Genomic DNA, 19,494 nt, shown 5'->3' on the forward strand with positions numbered 1-19,494 from the left:
AAATCCGGCAGCTTGATAGATGCCGTGAAGACGGCGGGGGAAACGGCTGCGACAGCCGGTAGCATATCCCCTTCAGCGGCGGACAGAACAGCAGAATCCCATCTAGGTTGTACGATCAGCAAACAATAGTCCGACGTCGGGGTCACCATTGTAGGAGTTGGCAGATGGATGAAGGATCAGAGGAGGTATTCGTTACCAAAAAACAGCACTTTATTCTCCACCCAACTCCTTATTGCTATATCACCTTGACAGCTCCTCTTCACAATAGACACATGTACTTCTGTTTTCTTTGGTAGTAGAATATACCCTTCTCGTGTGAGATTAACACATCAACCAAACACCACCATATACTAGTTCATTTTTAAAACCAACTTTCCCAACACTGACAGTAAAGAATGTTGTTTTGAGATGGTTTGTCGAGAAGGTGACTGTTCGGTTGTGTGTGACAACTGATGGCACTTTAATCTTTTAATCTTTATTCAGTTTTAATAAATGAAAATGTAATATTTGATTACAAAGTTGATAAAGGAAATGGGCTTGGGCTATTTATGAGTCACGGTGGTCTTAAATTTCATACATAAAGGTCTTAAATTCAACTAACTGAAACCTGCAAGAACCCTGTTGCAAAATTTCTGAAAATGGCCACATACTGCAGAATATTTTCAGGTTTTTTTTGGGGGGGGGGGGGGGGGGGGGGGGGTTCTGAAAAAAACTTATGTTCAGGAAGCTTTTGGGTTAAAGGGAGCTTTCAATGCATGGAAGCATGTAAAACATACGTCGTCCCTCAGTTCCAAGCACATGCAGTAGAAGTACTTTTTAATTCTATGCCTGCCAGGCATCACTCGACACATCAAGTACTTCCGGAACATTCATTCCCATGTATCTAGTGGTGAAGTAGGAACACATGGAGATTGCTACAGCGCAGCAACATCCTTGTCATTCTCATGTATCCTTGTAAGATGCAGAACTTCATGTTTTTATCCACTTCGCTAACGAACTTTTGAGGTTAGTTAGAAGCATGTACTTTATCCATGTGGACTTTATTTACAGAAGGGAGGAACACAATCCATCCATCTATCTCTCTTACTTCCTCTCCACCTCTATATATCTACACGCCTTGTTCTTCTCCACACTTGTAGTATGCACAGAGTGCTACGCTGCCACCTGGTGGATGTGAACATAACCAACAGTGTTAGGGTTCGTGTGATATTTGCTTTATGCTGTTCAGCTTTCCTGCAATTCTCTGATTCAAACATTAATCTTGATTATTTATATAAGGTTGTAATTATTTTTTTGGAAATCTGCTTCATGCTGTTTAAATCAGCAGAAGACTTTGTTGGTCCTTGCACACAAATAACTTTTTTACCAGTATAGTCCATCTACACACACATGTTATGTTTCTAGTTATGAGTCCTTGGTCTTGATGACTAAATGTGCTCTTCTACTGGCTTAGAATCAACATGACTGATCACTTTGAGGGTCTTTGTTTAAGAGATGGCTGGGTTTGGATGAAGCATTGACAGGCTTTGACTTCATTTCTTTCCTTAGAACACTCTGGATGCCTACTCATGTGGCTCTGACCACACTCCCAGTCCGATGGCCAGTCGAGTTGCTGTGGAAGTAGAGACGATACTGGATAGTCCATCGGCCCGCCTTACTGCTGTGGCTGTCAGCATGAAGGTGGGACATACCATTGCCTTTCTGGGAGACTCCAAAGGAAATCTGCATAAGGTAAGATGCAGCTTTGGGTTTCAGAGACAGTTAGATCATGAAGATCAGATTTTTCCATTATTGATTTCATGTTGAAGTAGGGCTGGGCGCGCGGGGTTCAGGGGCCACAAAGAGGGGCCTATTGAGTACTTCTGCCTTATATTTTAGGTTCTTTCAGGAATTTATAAATAAAAATCTAGATTTGCAGCCAGTTAGGGGTGGGCGATATGGAAAAAAAAATCACGATTTAGTTTTTTTGCTAAATCATGATCACGATTTCATCCCGATTTTTTAATATTTTGACAATTCAGGCATTTTGGACGTTATTTAACATTCAAATACATAAATTTAAAATCAGACCCTTCACAGAAAATACGATAAAAGATTTCAGAATCCAAAAAAGAATCTTCAACACCCCCCCCCCCCCCCCCCCCCTCGTGGCGGCTCCAGAATGTGTCTCTGCAGGTGCTATGAAGGAGCTAGTCTTTTTATTGAGGGCGCTATGCAGGAAGTGGTCATGCATGCCTATTGTTCTCTACAACACCTTCAACACTAGCAGATACACATGCGTGCACAACACCTCAACAACACCTGAAACAATCATTTATACACATCATAAACATATGAACAATCACTGACTTTTCCACGAAATCATAAACACATACAGCCCACATATGGGCAAGACACTTAACCCACATTGCCTGCTGGTGGTGGTCGGAGGGACCAGTGGCGCCAGTGCTCGGCAGCCTCGCCTCTGTCAGTGCGCCCCAGGGCAGCTGTGGCTACATTGTAGCTCATCCCCACCAGTGTGTGAATGTGTGTGTGAATGGGTGAATGACTGATTGTCTTGTAAAGTGCCTTGGGGGGTTCCAGCACTCTAGAAGGCGCTATATCAAATACAGGCCATTTACACAGAAAACCATCCAGAGTGTTGCAAGGTTAGCTAACGTTAGCGTTAGCATTTCCAGCGGCTAAACCCTGGACTGCTGCGGCGGTTGAGGGTTGACTCTCTTCATCCAGATCCGTAGGTGTTTGTGGGTCTGAGATCACTTCCAAACATTCATTCATGTCTGACTGAACCCTTGGAAATGTGGGCAACAAAACCCGATCCATCTTACCACTAGCTCTACCTTTCACTCGTTCACAGGTGGAACATGAGGTCAAAGGTTAACATCAATTTCCTGTTTTGGTTTAAGTTTTTACTATCTCTATGATAATTTACTGATTATTTTTGTTTTGTACGTTAAATATTATCACATCCACACGTTCAATTAAAATAAAATTGTTAAAAAATAAAATAAATAAAAATCTAATATTTACTTGGGGGTGCTATGACTAATCCAGGGGTAGCTATAGCGCCCCCCGGCACCGCCGATGTCTCTCTCTTTTTCTCTCTCTCTCTCTCTCTCTCTCTCTCTCTCTCTCTCTCTCTCTCTCTCTCTCTCTCTCTCTCTCTCTCTCTCTCTCTCTCTCTTTTTGTGTTTGTAAACGGGAACGTCCACTCCAAAACGGGAACAACATTTTTTCTTATTTGTTCCTGAAATGTTACTTCACCTCCGATATTTCAAGATAATATTTTCTCCGCTCATCTATCTGTTCTCTGTCTTTTTTATACAGTTTTTGATCATCAGTGCTCACCCTGCCCTTTTATTTTGTGTTGCTGGTTTAATGTGAGCGTTCTCCACGCTCTCCGAACCCGAACCTGCATTTAAGTCCCGCCTCCTGCTTTATCCACAGTTTTTACAAATATTACACTCGAAACGGGAGTCAGTAACACGGGACACAAACTTTTCTTCTCTACTTCGGACTGTCTCTCATGAGAAGCACACCAGAAACACTGCAGCTAGACAGGAAGAAGCCAGTGGCTTTTCAAAATTACGTTAAATCTAAAAGTGGACTATGGAACACGGAGACCAAAGTGACATCTAGTGGTAGTAGGTTGTTGTTGCAACGACAGAGCTAGGTTTCCAGACGTCGGGATGCCAGGTTTGCTGCCGGTGCGTGACTTGACCAACCAGCACCATGTGTAGTGATGAATCGTACAGGTAAGGGCTCATTTCTACTAATAAGTTCATTTTAGTACATTATTTAACTTGTTTTATTCTTAGTCTTTCAATTATCCGTTAGATGAATAAAATTTCTGACAGTGTTACTTTGGGTTGCTAGCGTTAGCCTGCTATCATTCATTCTTTTACTTAGCTAGCTGATGCTACATGTAGTTATGCATGTCTTCAACTGGAAGTCTTTATATTATTTTTAAATTTTTAATGACAAGATATCTGGCGCTCAACTAAAATTAGATTTATTGTGTCTGTAGCCTGATGACGGTGACCGAAGCTGCAGTTTCCACAACAGTAGCAGTGAGGCGGAAGGCAGGCAGAGAGCTGAGGAGACAGGGGTTTGCACAAAGTTAGCTGTTAGGCTGTGTTCTAAAAATAATGAAGAAAAAACAATTGTTTGTCTTTCTTTATTATGAAATTGTTTGAGGGTTGACCCTCGACGGCATCACTGACCATATTTATAAGTTTAGTGTGCTAACTTCTTGTAATAATTATTTCTTGGGTATATAAAGAACTTTTCACACCATGATAAACTATAATGTGGTCATTTACACATAATGTGTAACAGTTGGTGCAATGTAAAGGAAAAAAAGCACATCATGAAATGTACATTTATATAAAATGTATACAGAGCTGCCAACTTTTGAACATTTCAAAGAGTGAGACGCGGTCACGGGGTTGGGAGCGGACAATCCGCTGACCGTTTGGAGGGGGGGGGGGTAATATTGACTTTATTTATTTATTTCTACTCTGTATGGAAGAGGATTAGAGCCACTGACAAGGAAAAACAAAGAAAAGAAAGAGAATTCTTACTTTTTTCTCAGAATTCTGACTTTAATCTCGGAGTTCTGAGAAAAAAGTAAGAATTCTCTTTTTTTCTTCTTTTTTTTTCTTTTCAGTGGCCCTAATCCTCTTCCGTACCTCTGACTTTACAGAGGGAGCTGACCTTTGTTTAATACAAATTTTATTTTCGTAAGGAAACTTTAACATCCAACTCTCCTGAACTTATTCTGTCTGTCTGTCTGTCTGTCTGTCAGCAGTAAAGAGCTACAGGAACTTTTAATTATAATGAATGCAAATGATTAAAATTCCATCTAGAGGTGGGAGATATCATTAGCCTGGCAAGCCAGACTAAATAAATGTATTATTTAGTCTGGCCACGCTCCATTGACGGCTCTCGGTTGTGGGGCGGGTTCTACCGTTGTCTTTCAAATGATCTCCACATTCCACTGGACAATGAATGTGACATCCTCTTGTTTCACTCTGTTGCATCATCCCACCCACCAGGCATATAGAGGGTCCTGATTGGCCCACAAAGCGGATAAAGCTCTGTGATTTGTTCACTAAGCAGATAGAGCACTATGATTGGCCCACCATTATGGACCAATCACAGCTCTTTATGTGTTTGAAACCCCTCTAGAGAGCTGTGATTGGCTAGCCAGAGTCCTGGTAGGAACTGTGGAGGTTCCAATGGAGCATGCCTAGACCAAACTTTGCAGAGCAAGAATTTGGTCTAGTTCACTAGGCTAAGATATCATGTCATTCATAATATTACCAGTTATTTCCTGCCAAGAAAAAAATATCATGTTAAGCTAACTTCATGATTTAATTGCATCCACTAAACAGGATTATGTTCATGTGTTCATCAGCATGAAGTTATTGAAGTTATCAAAGCAAACATGGCTGGAATCAGTTTTACTGTAACCTGTGTCTCTGAGTGTGTGTGCTGCTGTAATGAGTGGATGTCCCCGCTGTGGGACTAATAACATTTACTCTATTCTATTCTATTCATTCATATCAGCCAGTAGGGAAAAACGTTTGAGGATTTCTGGCCTTTCCAGGCTTCCGTACCAGTAACCTGGTCATGGAGGAGGGGTTTTTCTCACAAACAGGAAAAACACACTGGTGAGGCGCCGGTAATTACCGCATCACCAACTAATGTAGGAGAGGGAGTGTGTGAGTGAGTCACCACGGTAGGAAGCCCAGCTTGCTGTGAGCGAGGATCTGTGGCTGATGAGTGAAAACAAAAGAGAAACATTCGGCACCGAAGCTCCGTCAACACCGGCTGGCGACGCGGCTGCATTTCTAAATAAAGCATGTCATTCTGGCGGCGCGCGCGGCTGCAGATCACGGTTCTGGGAGAACCGGGCAGGCCTGTCCCATCTACAGCGTGGAGCTCACCGCTCCGCCCATCTCACAACCAGAGCAGAAAAAAGCTCATGGGCTTGGATTATACACATGGGATTATGTGTGTGAAATAACACCAGTTAAAGTATTACTTACGTGTTTGTGTGCATGCTGTTCAGCAGCTAATGCTATAATTAATGTCATCAGGTTTTTCATAAGCCCTACACACTGTGTGTGTGATGCGCGTCTGGGGAGCGCAGGCGCTGGTTTAGCGTGAGATATTGGAGGTGTGGCGTGAGAGCGTGTGAAGAGGGTCAGATGCGTGTGTCTCACTCTCAGTGCCTGAGAGTTGGCAGCTATGTGTGTTTATTATTCTCGTCTTTTTGAAAGCAACCCACTATGGACACCGGTATGGGTGAGCCAGAGGCCAGGCAACATGCAGCAAGAGGAAGAGAAAGAGGCAGAGCTGCAAACACGGGTGACATTAGTAGACCTGCAGGAAGAAGAGGCACAGCGAGATCAGGAAATGTGTGTAAATGATGCTTTTATTATTCCATGCTGTAGTTCTTTTTTAAAGCACACAGCAATTTTGTTGACCTGTTTTCCCGCTATGTTTCGTTTGCGGCTGCAAACTTCCTCTGCTCTGTGTTTTAAAAAGGAACTACAGCATGGAATTGGAGATACGACACAGCAAGAACACACCTACGATGCTTTTATTATTGTGTTGAACTGTGAGCATAATTGTAATAATCTTGAATCCATTCAGGACGGAGGATGCAGCCGAACGCAGAGGAGCAGAGAGTGTCCGCCATGTTGGAAGAGAGAAGGCTTGAGACAGAGGTTAGTATAAAGCTGTCAGTAAAAAATGTTAGTATAAAATGTATATTTTTAAGTTTATACGTGTTTATACAAAAATTATTACACCGCCATCATATTCTAAAGGTAGTCAAATACTGTGCAGGAGTAGCGACAGCTTGACCAAGTAATGAAGTTGAATAGAAGTCATTTCTGTTCCATTTTGAAACTGAACTAAAGTCATGGTTTTGGAATAACTTTTTCCTGTGCAGTCTGCTCCACCAGGAACTTCTGCAGACACACACCCTCGAGGAGTACTGGGATCTGGGTAGGGAGCTTTACGCCAGGCAGCCTGGGCTGCTATGTGATGCCTGGAGTGGTGCCCTCCACCTGCTGACCTGCCTGGGATACCACCATGGTGCACATGTGGAAACTGCAGACATGCCCACTCTGCTGGAGAGGAAGTGTTGTAACCAGGAACCAAACCACCGTGTCCGCCCACTGCCACACTTTTCCTTATTTTGTTTAGATGAAGGCAACCTGCGAATTCACAGGCGATACCGGGAGGACCTGATGGTGGTGAGGCCGGCGAGAGAGCCAGGGGATGACGACCGGGAGTACCGCCATGCTGCCTACAGACATTTCATCTTTTGGCAGCATGGTGCTCTCACGCGTCATCCCCAGCTGCTGTGTGTGGGCGATCAGGGACAGGTACCCAGACCCCTACGGGCAGTATAAAGGTTTTGTCCCTGGTCGCTAAAAAGTTTGTAAATAGTTCTATTTAAATACATTTTATGTGAATAAGTTCTAAATAATAAGTGTCATGTGAAAAATAAGTTCAATGTAAATAATAACAAATACAGAGCTCTTATGTGTTTTCATTTTCTGTTTTTTGTGTTATTATGAGAGGAAATGACTAAATGTCAGTAACTTTTTTACCCAGCTCCAATGTAGAACATCTCTATCATGGTGTCCTATCAGGCCTGGCTTTGGAACATTTACACAGATCAAGTTCTTCACAAATGACTAAGCAAATAATGTAAATAAATAATTCAGCCATTGTTTCCCAAAACGTATTATGTTTTTATTTGTACTCTGTGTGAGGCTAGGCCCACGTTCGCATCCCGAGGTTCCAGTCTCTCTTTGAACCCAAAAGCCATGCAAGGTGAGGTGGGTCTGGTAGGAGGTCAAGGTGCTGCCGTGAGGCTGGGGCTGCTGCTGAAGAACAATGGGGTAGGGAGGAGGAGGAGAGAAAATATCTCTGTTCAAATAGCAGGACAGGAAAAAGTATAACAATATTTCTAAATCTAGGTTTAAAACTTTTTTGACATACCAACACCTCACTGGACTTGTATGTAGGGCTGAAACGATTCCTCGAGTACCTCGAATAATTCGAGTACAAAAAAACCCAGAGTCAAATTCTCTGCCTCGAGGATTCGTTTAATTCATATTTAATTAATTCGTGGCTTTGCAGTCGCCCGGGGTCATGTTTCACCCGGACCGAAATAAGTGACGCACATGCCCACTGGGCTGAATGCACACGCGAGTAGCGAACGTAACTTAACTTTCTCTTAAGCCATGGCGGACAACATGGACCCCGGTGGAGTTGTAAAAAGACAGAAAATGTCAAAGGTGTGGGACCAAGGCGGAAAACGTAGTCCAGTGTAAACACTGTAAAATGGATTTAGCCTACCACAACACCACATCCTCCGTGCTGCAGCACCTGACCAGGAAACAGCCACGTGTAAATGCCACTTCTGCAAGCGGACTCGGAGCCTCTACAAGATAATGCATTTTAGCCTGTATTTCTATATATTCTGCGGGCACTGGGCGACTTTTTCATTTGTAGCGCTCAGTTTCAGCTCACACCGTACGTCTGGTAGCAACACGTCGGACTTAAAATGTGCTAAAAATAGCAGTTTTTACAACACGTCTGACTTTTTACTGTGTTGTTATTGATGTCCGTTGTCCCTCTGGGTTTCTGTAGAAGGACACGGGTATTTATGAGTGGTGGAGGAAAATGAAAGAAAGTAAATAAATGTTTTGTGATCAGTATAATTTGACAAAACCACAGCAAACGTGCTTTCGACAATCCTTGTTATAGTGTGAGAAAAAAGTGTAGAAATTAAAACGGACGTGTGTTAATAGGGAAACAGCTGGCGAGCCATGTTTGCGCATGCGCCGTGAACGGTTCTGGTTCTGTTTGGGCCGCAGCCGCTCGCAGCGCTACTTCAACAGTTATCCTCTGGCTTGCAGGCTAGCAGATTCTCGCACGAGGGGAAAATCGGCACAAGTTGTGTACTTATGTTTTGCACAGGCGTTTGTTTACTGTGAAGTAAAGTTGAAGTGCTGAAGTTTTGAAAACTAATTTTGAATAAAACTTGAAGAATAACTGGTGATTGCTTTCTCATTTTAAGAGGTCTTTCATATTTTATAACATGCTATTTGATGTAATGGTTTACAAACACAAAAGGGTCATTTATTAGAGTACTCGATTACAAAAATATTCGATAGCTGCAGCCCTACTTGTATGCGAATGAGTTCCTCTACTGGTGGTGGCGATACAGGAGGGAGAAGGCCGAGTCTCCTGGGGTCGTCTGGCCGTAGAGTCCTGCGTTCAGGCAGTCCAACATTTGCAGCCAATCTCCTAGAGAATGTGGGCCTGAAGAGGTGGAATGTGGTCGTATGTTTTTTGGACCTTCAGAGCGTAGACAGACACTCCATCTGAGGCTTTTTTTGTAAAGCCTCATTGCCCTGTAATGTTCACAAAGACATAGACAATTAACATTATATCAGTAAGTAGATGACTTATGATGCAAGATTAGCCTAGTGCACGGCTTGGTGTCATAAACGTACATGGGCCTGCCATCCACTGTGTGCCTTAAAGGGCGGCCTAGGTGATGGTTGTAGTCCAGAGCCGTGAGGAGTGTCCTGGCCTCATACACAGGTGGGTTTGCCAGCATACGTCAGGATGTGGTTTTGAAAAGCCTCCAGATCTGCAGCTGATCTGTGCAACAACAAGTGTGTGTGTAGAATAAGATTAGAAGAAATACTCACATTTTGTATTATAACACACAACACTTCCATTACCTGAAGGTGAGGTATTTATGAATGTTCCTCAACCAGGTCCCTAAGACCAGATTTAAAACTAGAGGGGACCTGTCCTTTCAAGGAGTTGTAGCTCCCAGACTTTGGAGCGCCCTGCCCTTGTGTCTTCGTGTGGCCGACTCTGTTGATTAAAAAGCAGCTGAAGACACTTTTATTTAGACAAGCTTTTATGTGAGTTGACCTTGTGCTCCTGTCCTGTTTTGCCTTTTTATGTATGTTGTGAAGCACTTTGTGATTTTATCTGTGAAAAGTGCTATACAAATAAAGTTTTACTTTACTTTACTTTTACTTCAACCAACACTTGTTCAACATCACATCCTTCAGAGCCTCATGAGCCACTGACCCGATTTCCAACCACTCCTTGGTGGAGCTGTTCTCGAGCTCCTCGTGTTGGCAACGTCCCATCACCCTCTCATGCTCATTTGCCACCAGAGGTGGAAAGAGTACTAAAATGTTGTACTTAAGTAAAAGTATAATTACTTTCATGAAATTTTACTCAATTACAAGTAAAATTACCTGCCTCAAAATGTACTCAAGTAAAAGTAAAAAGTAGCTTAATTCAAATGTAGTCAGAGTAAAAGTTACTTAGTTACTTTTTTGACTGTGCAAGGACGGGCTCTTCTGAATAGTTAAAAAAAGACAATGGGGTATAAATGTCAAAGTGGCCGTTTTTTTTATTAAATGAACAAATACGCATATTGACGTACAACGGCAGTTGCACTGCAAACTAGTAACATAAATTAGGTTGTAGTCACAAGCCCATGACTTCTCCCTGAATAACCCCCCCCCCCCCCCCCCCCCCCCCCCCGGCAGATCCTGATAGGCCTACCCAGTCTCTCAGCCTCTCCAGTAGCAGGTGATGGTCAACAGTGTCAAAGGCTGCAGTCAGGTCCAGCAGGACCAGAACAGAACAGTCCCCTGCATCACTGTGGGTCAGAAGGTCATTAGAGACCCTAAGAAGAGCTGTTTCAGTAGAATGAGCTCTACGAAAACCTGACTGGAAGCTATCATAGATGTTATGTTCATCAAGAGCAGCTGTGAGTTGTTTAGCCACAACCTTTTCCAAGATCTTGGAGATGAACGGAAGTTTAGAGATGGGTCTGAAGCTGCTATGGAGAGAGGGGTCCAGACTCGGTTTTTTAAGAAGCTGGTGGATTACAGCGTTCTTAAAGTAAGCAGGGACCTGACCAGAAACCAGAGAAGCATTAATTATAGAGAGCACGCTGGGACCGATGGACTGAAAAGCACTTTTAAACAAAGATGAGGGTAAGATGGGATGACTGTTGCTTGACTTTCTCCGCCCCAGCCTCTGCCATCTGGTCAAGATGTCTTCTCATATTGATCAAACCTGTTGAATGACAATAACATAACACATATTTAATATATCTGGCAATTAAGTTTTGATAGAAGATGCAACAAGAATTGTTTTTAGTAATACATACCTTACAAATACTATAATCCACTGTGTGCCTTATATGAATTTTAAGTATGTTGACAGGATTGAAATGAATAAGAAACAGATTAAGGTATGATATTAAATTATAAAAAATTACCTGCTTCAATGATATCGTGCCTCTCAGTCCAGGTGGTCTTGAACTTTGGAAGAAGGATTGCAGCAGCAGTCAGCTCAGGGTCTTCCATCATCTCACCAAAGTGCTTTTGGACACCATCCTGAATGGCTCTGAAGAGTGGCTGACACATCTTATAGACAGTCTCCAGTCTGCTGAGTTTTTCTTTTAGCTGGAAGTTCACTTGAGGGGCGGGACTAGGAAGCTCATAAATGACCAATCAGAAAAAAGAAGGAAATCCCGACTGTACCACACGACGCGGTAATTTCTAGTTGTAGTAAAAAAAAAAAATAGCATCTGGCAATGGCGCAAACATCTTTTATTCTTTAGAAGAAATGCTTTTAGCGCTTCTACTTGTGGTTTTAAAGACATCTGTGTCGTTTAGAACAGAGGAAAGAGCCGCAGCGAACTCCGCCGCTGTCTTCATTGTTTATGAGAAATTGAGCACCGCCGTGTATGACGTGAATTAAACAGGAGGAGTCTGGCAGGCCAGGCTGTCTTTCTCGTACCATTAGCGCCTATTTTCTTCTCCTACCCACCATTCATTGCACTGTAAGGTCACTGAACACATGCTTCACACAAATGGGCCATTCCCATCTGTACCGGGTCGGCCCGGGCCGGGTAGCGTAGGTTGTTTACATATCTGGGTGGCCTGGTATTTTTCCGGGCCAACCAAGGCTCATTCTCAGCCCTCTTCTCGAGGGAGTCTGCTTCAGGCCGACCAGGGCCAACACACCCACTGCTGACAGCAAATTCACACCTTCCATTAGAGCAAGCCTCTGATTGGTGGGTAGAATCAGCCCACATGGGCTTAAGGCAAGGATGTGTGGAATCAACCGGGCCAGGCTGGGTCCCACTGGGGCTACCCGGCCCGGGCCGACCCAGTACAGATGGGAATGGCCCATTAGAAGTTCAACTCACCTGTTGACCGCTCAGACATCCCTTCATTCCTTCTCACAAGCTTTGATCTTCTTAGGTGATCCTCCAGTCATCCAAATAGCCAGTTAGTGTTTCTTATCCTTTCCGTCGTACCCCGTAACACTCTCGTAACTTAAGCACTCAGTTCTTCTGGTGCGCGCCTTCAGCGTCCGCAGCACTTCCGTGTTTGGGTTACCAGTATAGACATATATATACATACATAGACACTTTGTTAAGCGCTGGATCACACTCGAGTGCGTTAAGACGCTTCTACATATGTATATGTTTATACTCTCGTCTCTCTTCTCTGTGGTGTCTGAATCCAGTGTGAACCGTGCCGACACAGTATTTTGCAATGTTGTTTTTTTTTTACTCGGTAACGGAGAAGATAAAAAATGTAGCGAAGTACAATACTTACAAAAAACAATACTTAAGTAAAAGTAAAATTACAGATTTTAAAAACTACTTAAAAAGTATAAATGCGCAAAAAATCTACTCAATTACAGTAACGCAAGTAAATGTAATTCGTTACTTTCCACCTCTGTTTGCCACATGGTGGATGAGACTAAGCCACAATTCCTGATGACAATCATTTACAATTATGAATTGAGAAGAAATGTATCTCACAGCTTCAGAGTTCAGTTCAGTAAATAAATGTTTCCTAAAACTATTTAGTAATTGTGTCCAGTAAGTACTGTGTTTAGCATGAACTCGTCAAATGTTGTTGCTTTTTCGCATGCCCACCAAAAATGATTATGCCTTCACGTAACCAATTCAGCAATGCCGACTGTCCCGGATATGTGCTGCCTGGTGAGTAGAAGTAAGCAAATCCAGAAACTACTTATTAGTTCATTCAGAGTAAAAAAATTATCAGTTGCTTCCTGTAATAGAACGCTTACAGCAGATATCCTTTTGGCAGGAGTTTTGGACCCGTGCCACATGTCATAACTGCAACACTGCTGGGAAATGTCCTTTTTCTGGGTTATTTAGTACCACAGACATACTTACACTGCCCCTGGGTGCCTGTGCACACCTCCACCACCTTCACCTCTGATAGAAGCTGCATCATGGACTCTCCATAACAACAGAGTTCCTCTGTGTCTGCCGCTTGTCAACCGTGACTAGGGTGACCAGATGTCCCGCTTTGTGCAGGACAGTTCCGCATTTTCGTTACTTTTCACGTGTCTCGCATTATTGACAGTTTCCCATTTTGAGTTTCAATCTTATGAAAGAAACTGGAGACATCTGCCTGTTGCTGTCAATCAAACGGAGGCGGGACTTTAACGCAGATCCGGAGCATGTGTGGAGCACACCCGAACCACCAAAACAAGCGTGAGCGAGCACGGGGGAGAAAATGCTGTAAACTGGTGAATTAAACGTGTTCAGAGATACTCGACAGTCTTTGTTGTTTCTGAGTCATTCTTCATGTCTCGGCGCGGAGTCTGATATAAGAGGTCCAAAGCAGGTTTTCCAGTAATTAGACAGGTCCATGATAAACACAGTGGAGGTTCTAACACAGACAAGGTGCTGCTGTTTCAGATACCTGCGTGCACGCTGAGCCCCTTAAAGCACAGTGAAGAAATAATGAGAATAAATGGAAGTTTTGATCACTTATTCTCAGACATTTGAGGCAAAAAGTAACTCTAAGAAGCTTTTATTAGATCTGAATTTTTTTAGAGATTAGAATCTGATGTTTATTCTCACCTAAAATCTAGAAGAGATTTGTTGTCATGTTTAAAAAATCGTTTTGTTTCTGAATTATGAAAAAAATAGCAAAAAAGTATGGATATTTTTTCTATGAGATGCTGATTTTAGTGGAAAATTAATTAAAAACAAATATAAATAGATCTAAAAATATTATTGGTACTTTTACTGCTTTCTGTTGTGGAAAACATTCGATGAAAACTCTGAAAAGCTGCTTAAACGTGCATGTTTTTATTATTGTGGGCCTATCTGTGTTATTAAAATGATCAGAGCCACTAGAGTCATGTTGTGGTAACGTGAGAGGAACTGTGAAATAGTAAAGCTTTTGCTGTATGCTTCTTCATGTTGAATTCAAGTAAATATAGTGAATACTATGTGTGCTTTTTAAGCTTAATTTACTATACTACATCTGACCAATAAGATGTGAATTTCTATATAAATATGGAAATACAACCTGATTGGTCTTCGAAGATTTAACCAGAAGAATTGGGATGCTTTTAGTCAGGGACCGTAAGTACACTTCGTATTAATTCAGACAAAGTCAAGTTTATGAGAAGTAAGAAATGTATTTTCTAAACAAATCATTAGACATGACAACTATGAATTAATGAAGTGTGTTGGAGTGCATGTGGGTGATGAAATGTGATGTGTGAAGTGATATAATGTAGAATGGATGTTTACCAGAACCTTTGTATCTGAAAGAAACTATTAATTCTGGGTGTAAGAATTTGTTGTTGTTATAAGCTAAAGAACTGATTAATTAAAACGGCATTAGACGCAATTTATGCTGTGCCTACGTACCCATTTCTGGAGACCCCCGTTTGGATCCGAGATGCCGAGGAGTCGGTGACCACAATGCACGTGGCTCGTAGGAAAACCTCGATGCAACCAAATCAGTCCTGGGATGCCTCCCGAGTCACAACAGATAGATGAAATTGTTTGCGTCTAGATCAGCTGTTTCTGAATAGCTGAAGGAGCAAGTTGCTGTGTCGCTGCAGGCAGCTTTGAAGGCTTGTCGAAAGCTTTGATGGTTCAAAGAGTTCCTCCGGATTGGCCACTCCGAAGGTCTACTCAAAACTGAATCACTCAGGAAGTGATTTCTGTTTTAATAATTCCCATATCATGATTACATGTCCAATCAGGACAAAAGAGGTTAAGAGGTGTTAACAAACAAACCTCAGAACACACGCCTTCTTCAGATATGAAGATGCTCTGATTTGTGGATAAGAAAATCCCTATGTGCATGAACTTACTTTAACCTTGTGTCATGGAGATATGCGTAAGTGTGTGAGCTTGTCAAGTCACTTATACTGATTAAAATAATTGGATCATTGCAAGAACACATTCATCTTTATTAATCTAAGCACAGATTAATCAAAACATTTCATTTAACACCTTGTCCATTCATTATCTAACTTCATTAACCATATTGTTCATTTCATTATATGATTTCATTATAAAAGTTCATCCTTTGTTCTGTGAAACAAGTAATAGATAAGCCACCCATCAGCTGAAGAGGATATTTAATATTTTAGAATAAAGCACATGACATAATATCTCAATGACATTCAGTAGAATTTAAATCACTTCAGACACCTTTGCCAGACATGAAATATAAGATTAAAATGACAACGTAAAGGGAAAATATTTTAGGAATAAGACACAAATATGAGTAAGCATCGTCTCACCTACAACCGCTACATCTTTGTCTTTGAAACGGTTGATGATGTCTGCCCTTATTCCTTGATGCTGTCCACACAGTAGGTGTCCTGGATGGCATAAAACTACCCAGCGTTAACCATCCCCATGTTCATAAACTTGAACAAGAGGGCAATTCCGCAGTAGTTGTTCCCAGAGAGCAGAATGTTGCAGGCCAACGTGAAGTCCCCTGCTTGCATGCCAAAGTTGAGGGTTGGCGGCGAGGTCCATCTCCATATCAAGTGGCCGTTGGCACAGTTCTGGATCATCCAAAAAATAAAATAAAAAATAGAATACATAGCATTAAAAATAGCTTAGTGTAAATCACTTTATGCTAGGGCCGAGACTTTAACGTGTTAATTACGATTAATTAATTAGAAAAAAATAACGCGTAAAAAAAATTAACGCATTTAATCGCAGCTTGCATTTCAAGCACGGCGGAACCTTTGTCATTGCACGACTTCCTCGTAGACAGAATATCACTGACGCACACAACAATGCACAGTGCTAATGGCTACTAAAACTGAATAAAAACAGAAAGTAGTTGCCTTGCTTGGACTGATGCAGGATTTAGGAAACATGTCCACCTCTTTTCTTAACTTGGAAAAAAAAAACTTCCAGACAACAACGGAGTCCGTGTCGCGGACATTTTTCAGGGATTGTCTCTGCTGCGGCTGCCCGGTGGCAACGGGAACTTTACAAAAGTTGCGGTAAGCTATATTTTTTACATTTACGTAACATCTGTGCAGCGCTGAAAGCACCAGACAGAATAATTCTGTGTCCTAACGGTAGTTTATGAAAGTAGTCAGACAACGAGAGGCACCTGGCTGCCTCTGGGAACGCTCCGTGTTCTCACTACTCTGTAAACAATCACAAACAACGTGTCTTAAAGCTGAAAACAGAAGTTTCAGTTAAAACAGAAACACTGAAACTTTTCTGATGATTTTCTAAACAATTCTGTCGGGAAATCATGTGTTTCTGAGACGAGTCTCTGTCTAAACATAGCATGCATTACTATCATTAAGCAGCGAGGTGTGTTGAAGCTGTCATCAGCTAAGGGGCGGATGCTTAAGTGCATCAGGGGCAGCGAGGAACGAGGAAGTTGTGATCAGGCTGGAGATCACACCAGATTCGCTGTAGCAGGTGTGAATCTGCGGGTCTGCAGCATCCCCTTCTTAACGGGACATCAGGACTTCCCATGTAAGGAAGGTCCGCTCACCTGTTCGTCACATCATTATTTCCTCGCCATGATCTTTTACCATCCCTTCATCCTCCAGTCATCCAACTGGAACCAGTTAGTGTTCCTGATCATTCTCAGAATATGCCACGCCTGCTCTGGTGTTAAAAGTTAGTACATTTAAGTCCTAGATCATATTTGTGCCTGTTCTACTGTCATTTTGAAGGATTATTATTTATGTGTTTTTACTACATTATGAGTAGAAATGCTAATAAAAACTCCCAATTATACAAACAAGTGAAACTGGAAAAATTAGAATCTGGTGCAAAGTCAAATTTATTTCAGTCATTCAACTAGACAGAGAGACTATTTAAAGGCTCAGGAACCCTTTGCAGGTGCTTTCTGTTCGTAATTATAAATTTTAGTTAATTTGGGTTTTGTTTCACATCACACAGTGACATTTGAATAATTAAAATGCATTTTTTATTCAAAGCTTTAGTTTACAGTAATAACCATGTCTAATGTTTAATTCTCTGTCTCATAATTTTAATTAAAAGTTTTACTTTGAGAGCACATTTTCCTGAACGATTAAAATGTGATTAATTGAGATTAATTAATTACAAAGCCTGTAATTCATTAGATTAAAATTTTTAATCAAGTCCCAGCCCTACTTTATGCCCTTTGTTAGTTCTGATACAAATACTAGTTTTTAACATGTAATGGCAGTAGAAGTATTACAGTTTAAATTACTAACCCAGTCCATAATGCAAGCTGTTCCACGTGAGGTGATAGAGTAGTCATACGGGGGTAAGGACTGGCACTGCATTCCAGTTAGCTCACCCCTGTAAGGACAAGTTTAGACAGGTAAGATCAGGAATGAAGCCAGCTGTCGCAGCAAGTCTTCATAAATAATGAAAGCACGCTTCCCAATGAGATCAGTTAGTGGTGTTGGGAACGTGGGTGTTGTTTTGCCTGGCAGAGATTGGAGTAATTCACAAACGTAATATTTTGAAGTCTTTAAAAAGTTTAGAATTGAAAGTGTCAAGTCCTCATGTTTGCAGCTTGATACCCTCACCTCTGTTTCTGGAACACTGAGCGGTGGTTGGTCTGTCTCATCAGGGATGTCATGAACTGTATCCTCTAAATTTATGATGGATAGATTTTGGATGCACACCGGTGACTTTAATGCTCCACTCGTCCTAGAAATGCATGAATGGGACATAAAATAAATAATTATAAATCAATAAAAATCACTAATGCTTGTGTTGAAGGTGTTTTTACAGTTTTCTCATTCAGGGTTGTTAAAATGTACATATTTTCTTTTCAATTATTGCAATTTAGCTTTCTAAAGAGTGTGTACTGTATATAATCAAAGCTTGTGCTTATATTGTCCACTGACAGATTCTATTTCCTGAAACTAGCTTTTACTCACTGTTTTCAATGCATCTATTGTAAGTACGAAAGTGTTTTTCATCAACATTCATGTGGACATCGAAAATGATTGCCTCAATGTAGCCTTTAGTAATATCTTAGACTCAATTGGTTTTACTCAAAGAATACATAGCTCCACCCACTCCTGCCATCATACATTGGATCTTGTTCTGACTTATGGCATTGAGTGTGAGGAAATAACAATCTTTCCACATAATCCAGTCCTCTCAGACCACTTTCTGATAACCTTTGAGTTTTTTATAACTGAGTTCTGGAGACATGAAAGTAAATTTCATTATAGTCGGTCTCTATCTGACAACGCAGTTGCATCTTTTAAATCAACTGTTCCATCTTTACTGTCCTCAGCATCTCAGAGGAACGTAGCAGAGGGCAATATTTTCAGTTCTAGCCCCTCACAAATTGATGCCTTAGTTCATCATGTGAATTCCTCTTTACGTGTGGCATTAGATGATGTTGCCCCTTTAAAAAAGAAGGTAATTAGGGACAGGAAGTTGGCTCCCTGGTTTAACTCTCATCTACGAGCCTTAAAACAAAACTCTAGGAAATTGGAGAGAGCATGGCGCTCTACGTACCATGAGGAGGCCTACCTGTCCTGGAAAAATAGTCTTGTGCTTTATAAAAATAAGCTTCAACAAACTAGAACCGCTTATTTTTCAGCATTAATTGAGGAGAATAAGAATAATCCTAAATTTCTTTTCAGTACAGTTGCTAAACTTACACAGAATCGTAGCTCTGAGCCATCTATTCCCTTAGCCCTCAGCAGCAATGACTTCATGGGATTTTTTACAAGTAAAATTAATTCTATTAGAAACAAAATCTTTAGCATCCTCCCTAATGCGATTTCTTCTTCCTCAGTAAGTGAGGCAGCTTCAGAGGTAACTGTAGAACCTCATCTGTGCTTGAACCGTTTTGATCCAGTTGAGCTTTCAGAGTTATCAAAAATATTAGCTTAATCTAAACCTTCAACTTGCATTCTGGATCCAATCCCAACCAAATTATGTAAAGATGCATCTCCTTTGGTTACTGCCCCCATTCTAAATATAATCAATCTATCCTTAGTAAATGGGTATGTACCACAAGATTTTAAGGTTGCTGTAATCAAACCTTCACTTAAGAAGCCTTCTCTGGATCCAGATGACCCAATGAATTACAGACCAATATCTAACCTTCCATTTTT

The 19,494-nt window shown here is 41.5% G+C and overlaps 2 protein-coding genes across 5 annotated transcripts in view; both read left to right on the forward strand.

Annotated features, from left to right (window-relative positions):
- LOC107397087 (plexin-B1) overlaps nt 1-19,494 on the forward strand; it is a 215,833-nt gene that overhangs the window by 48,541 nt on the left and 147,798 nt on the right. For all 3 annotated transcript variants that reach the window (XR_011520067.1, XM_070549100.1, XM_070549101.1), the window contains exon 4: nt 1,549-1,731. Coding sequence is in view for 2 of the 3 variants with exons in the window: in XM_070549100.1 (XP_070405201.1) it covers nt 1,549-1,731 (183 nt within the window). In the remaining variant the exon portion in view is untranslated. The remainder of the gene's footprint in view (nt 1-1,548; nt 1,732-19,494) is intronic.
- On the forward strand, nt 5,624-7,430 carry LOC107397088 (uncharacterized). 2 transcript variants are annotated; one of them, XM_070549103.1, is made up of 4 exons: nt 5,624-6,018; nt 6,288-6,425; nt 6,664-6,737; nt 6,965-7,430. In XM_070549103.1, the coding sequence occupies exons 2-4, from the start codon at nt 6,297-6,299 to the stop codon at nt 7,428-7,430; spliced, it is 669 nt and encodes a 222-aa protein (XP_070405204.1). In that variant the 5' UTR covers nt 5,624-6,018; nt 6,288-6,296. The 2 variants fall into 2 exon arrangements, with proteins under 2 accessions (XP_070405204.1, XP_070405203.1); XM_070549102.1 differs by having other exon boundaries at nt 5,635-6,425.

This window comes from Nothobranchius furzeri, chromosome 3 (assembly GCF_043380555.1).
Source record: "Nothobranchius furzeri strain GRZ-AD chromosome 3, NfurGRZ-RIMD1, whole genome shotgun sequence".
Taxonomy (NCBI): Eukaryota; Metazoa; Chordata; class Actinopteri; order Cyprinodontiformes; family Nothobranchiidae; genus Nothobranchius; species Nothobranchius furzeri.

Coding starts and splice junctions, on each gene's coding strand:
- LOC107397088 (XM_070549103.1), top strand. CDS start 6,297: ATGGACACCGGTATGGGTGAGCCAGAGGCCAGGCAACATGCAGCAAGA. Junction 6,426..6,663: donor GCACAGCGAGATCAGGAAAT/GTGTGTAAATGA, acceptor GAATCCATTCAG/GACGGAGGATGCAGCCGAAC. Junction 6,738..6,964: donor AGAGAAGGCTTGAGACAGAG/GTTAGTATAAAG, acceptor TTTCCTGTGCAG/TCTGCTCCACCAGGAACTTC.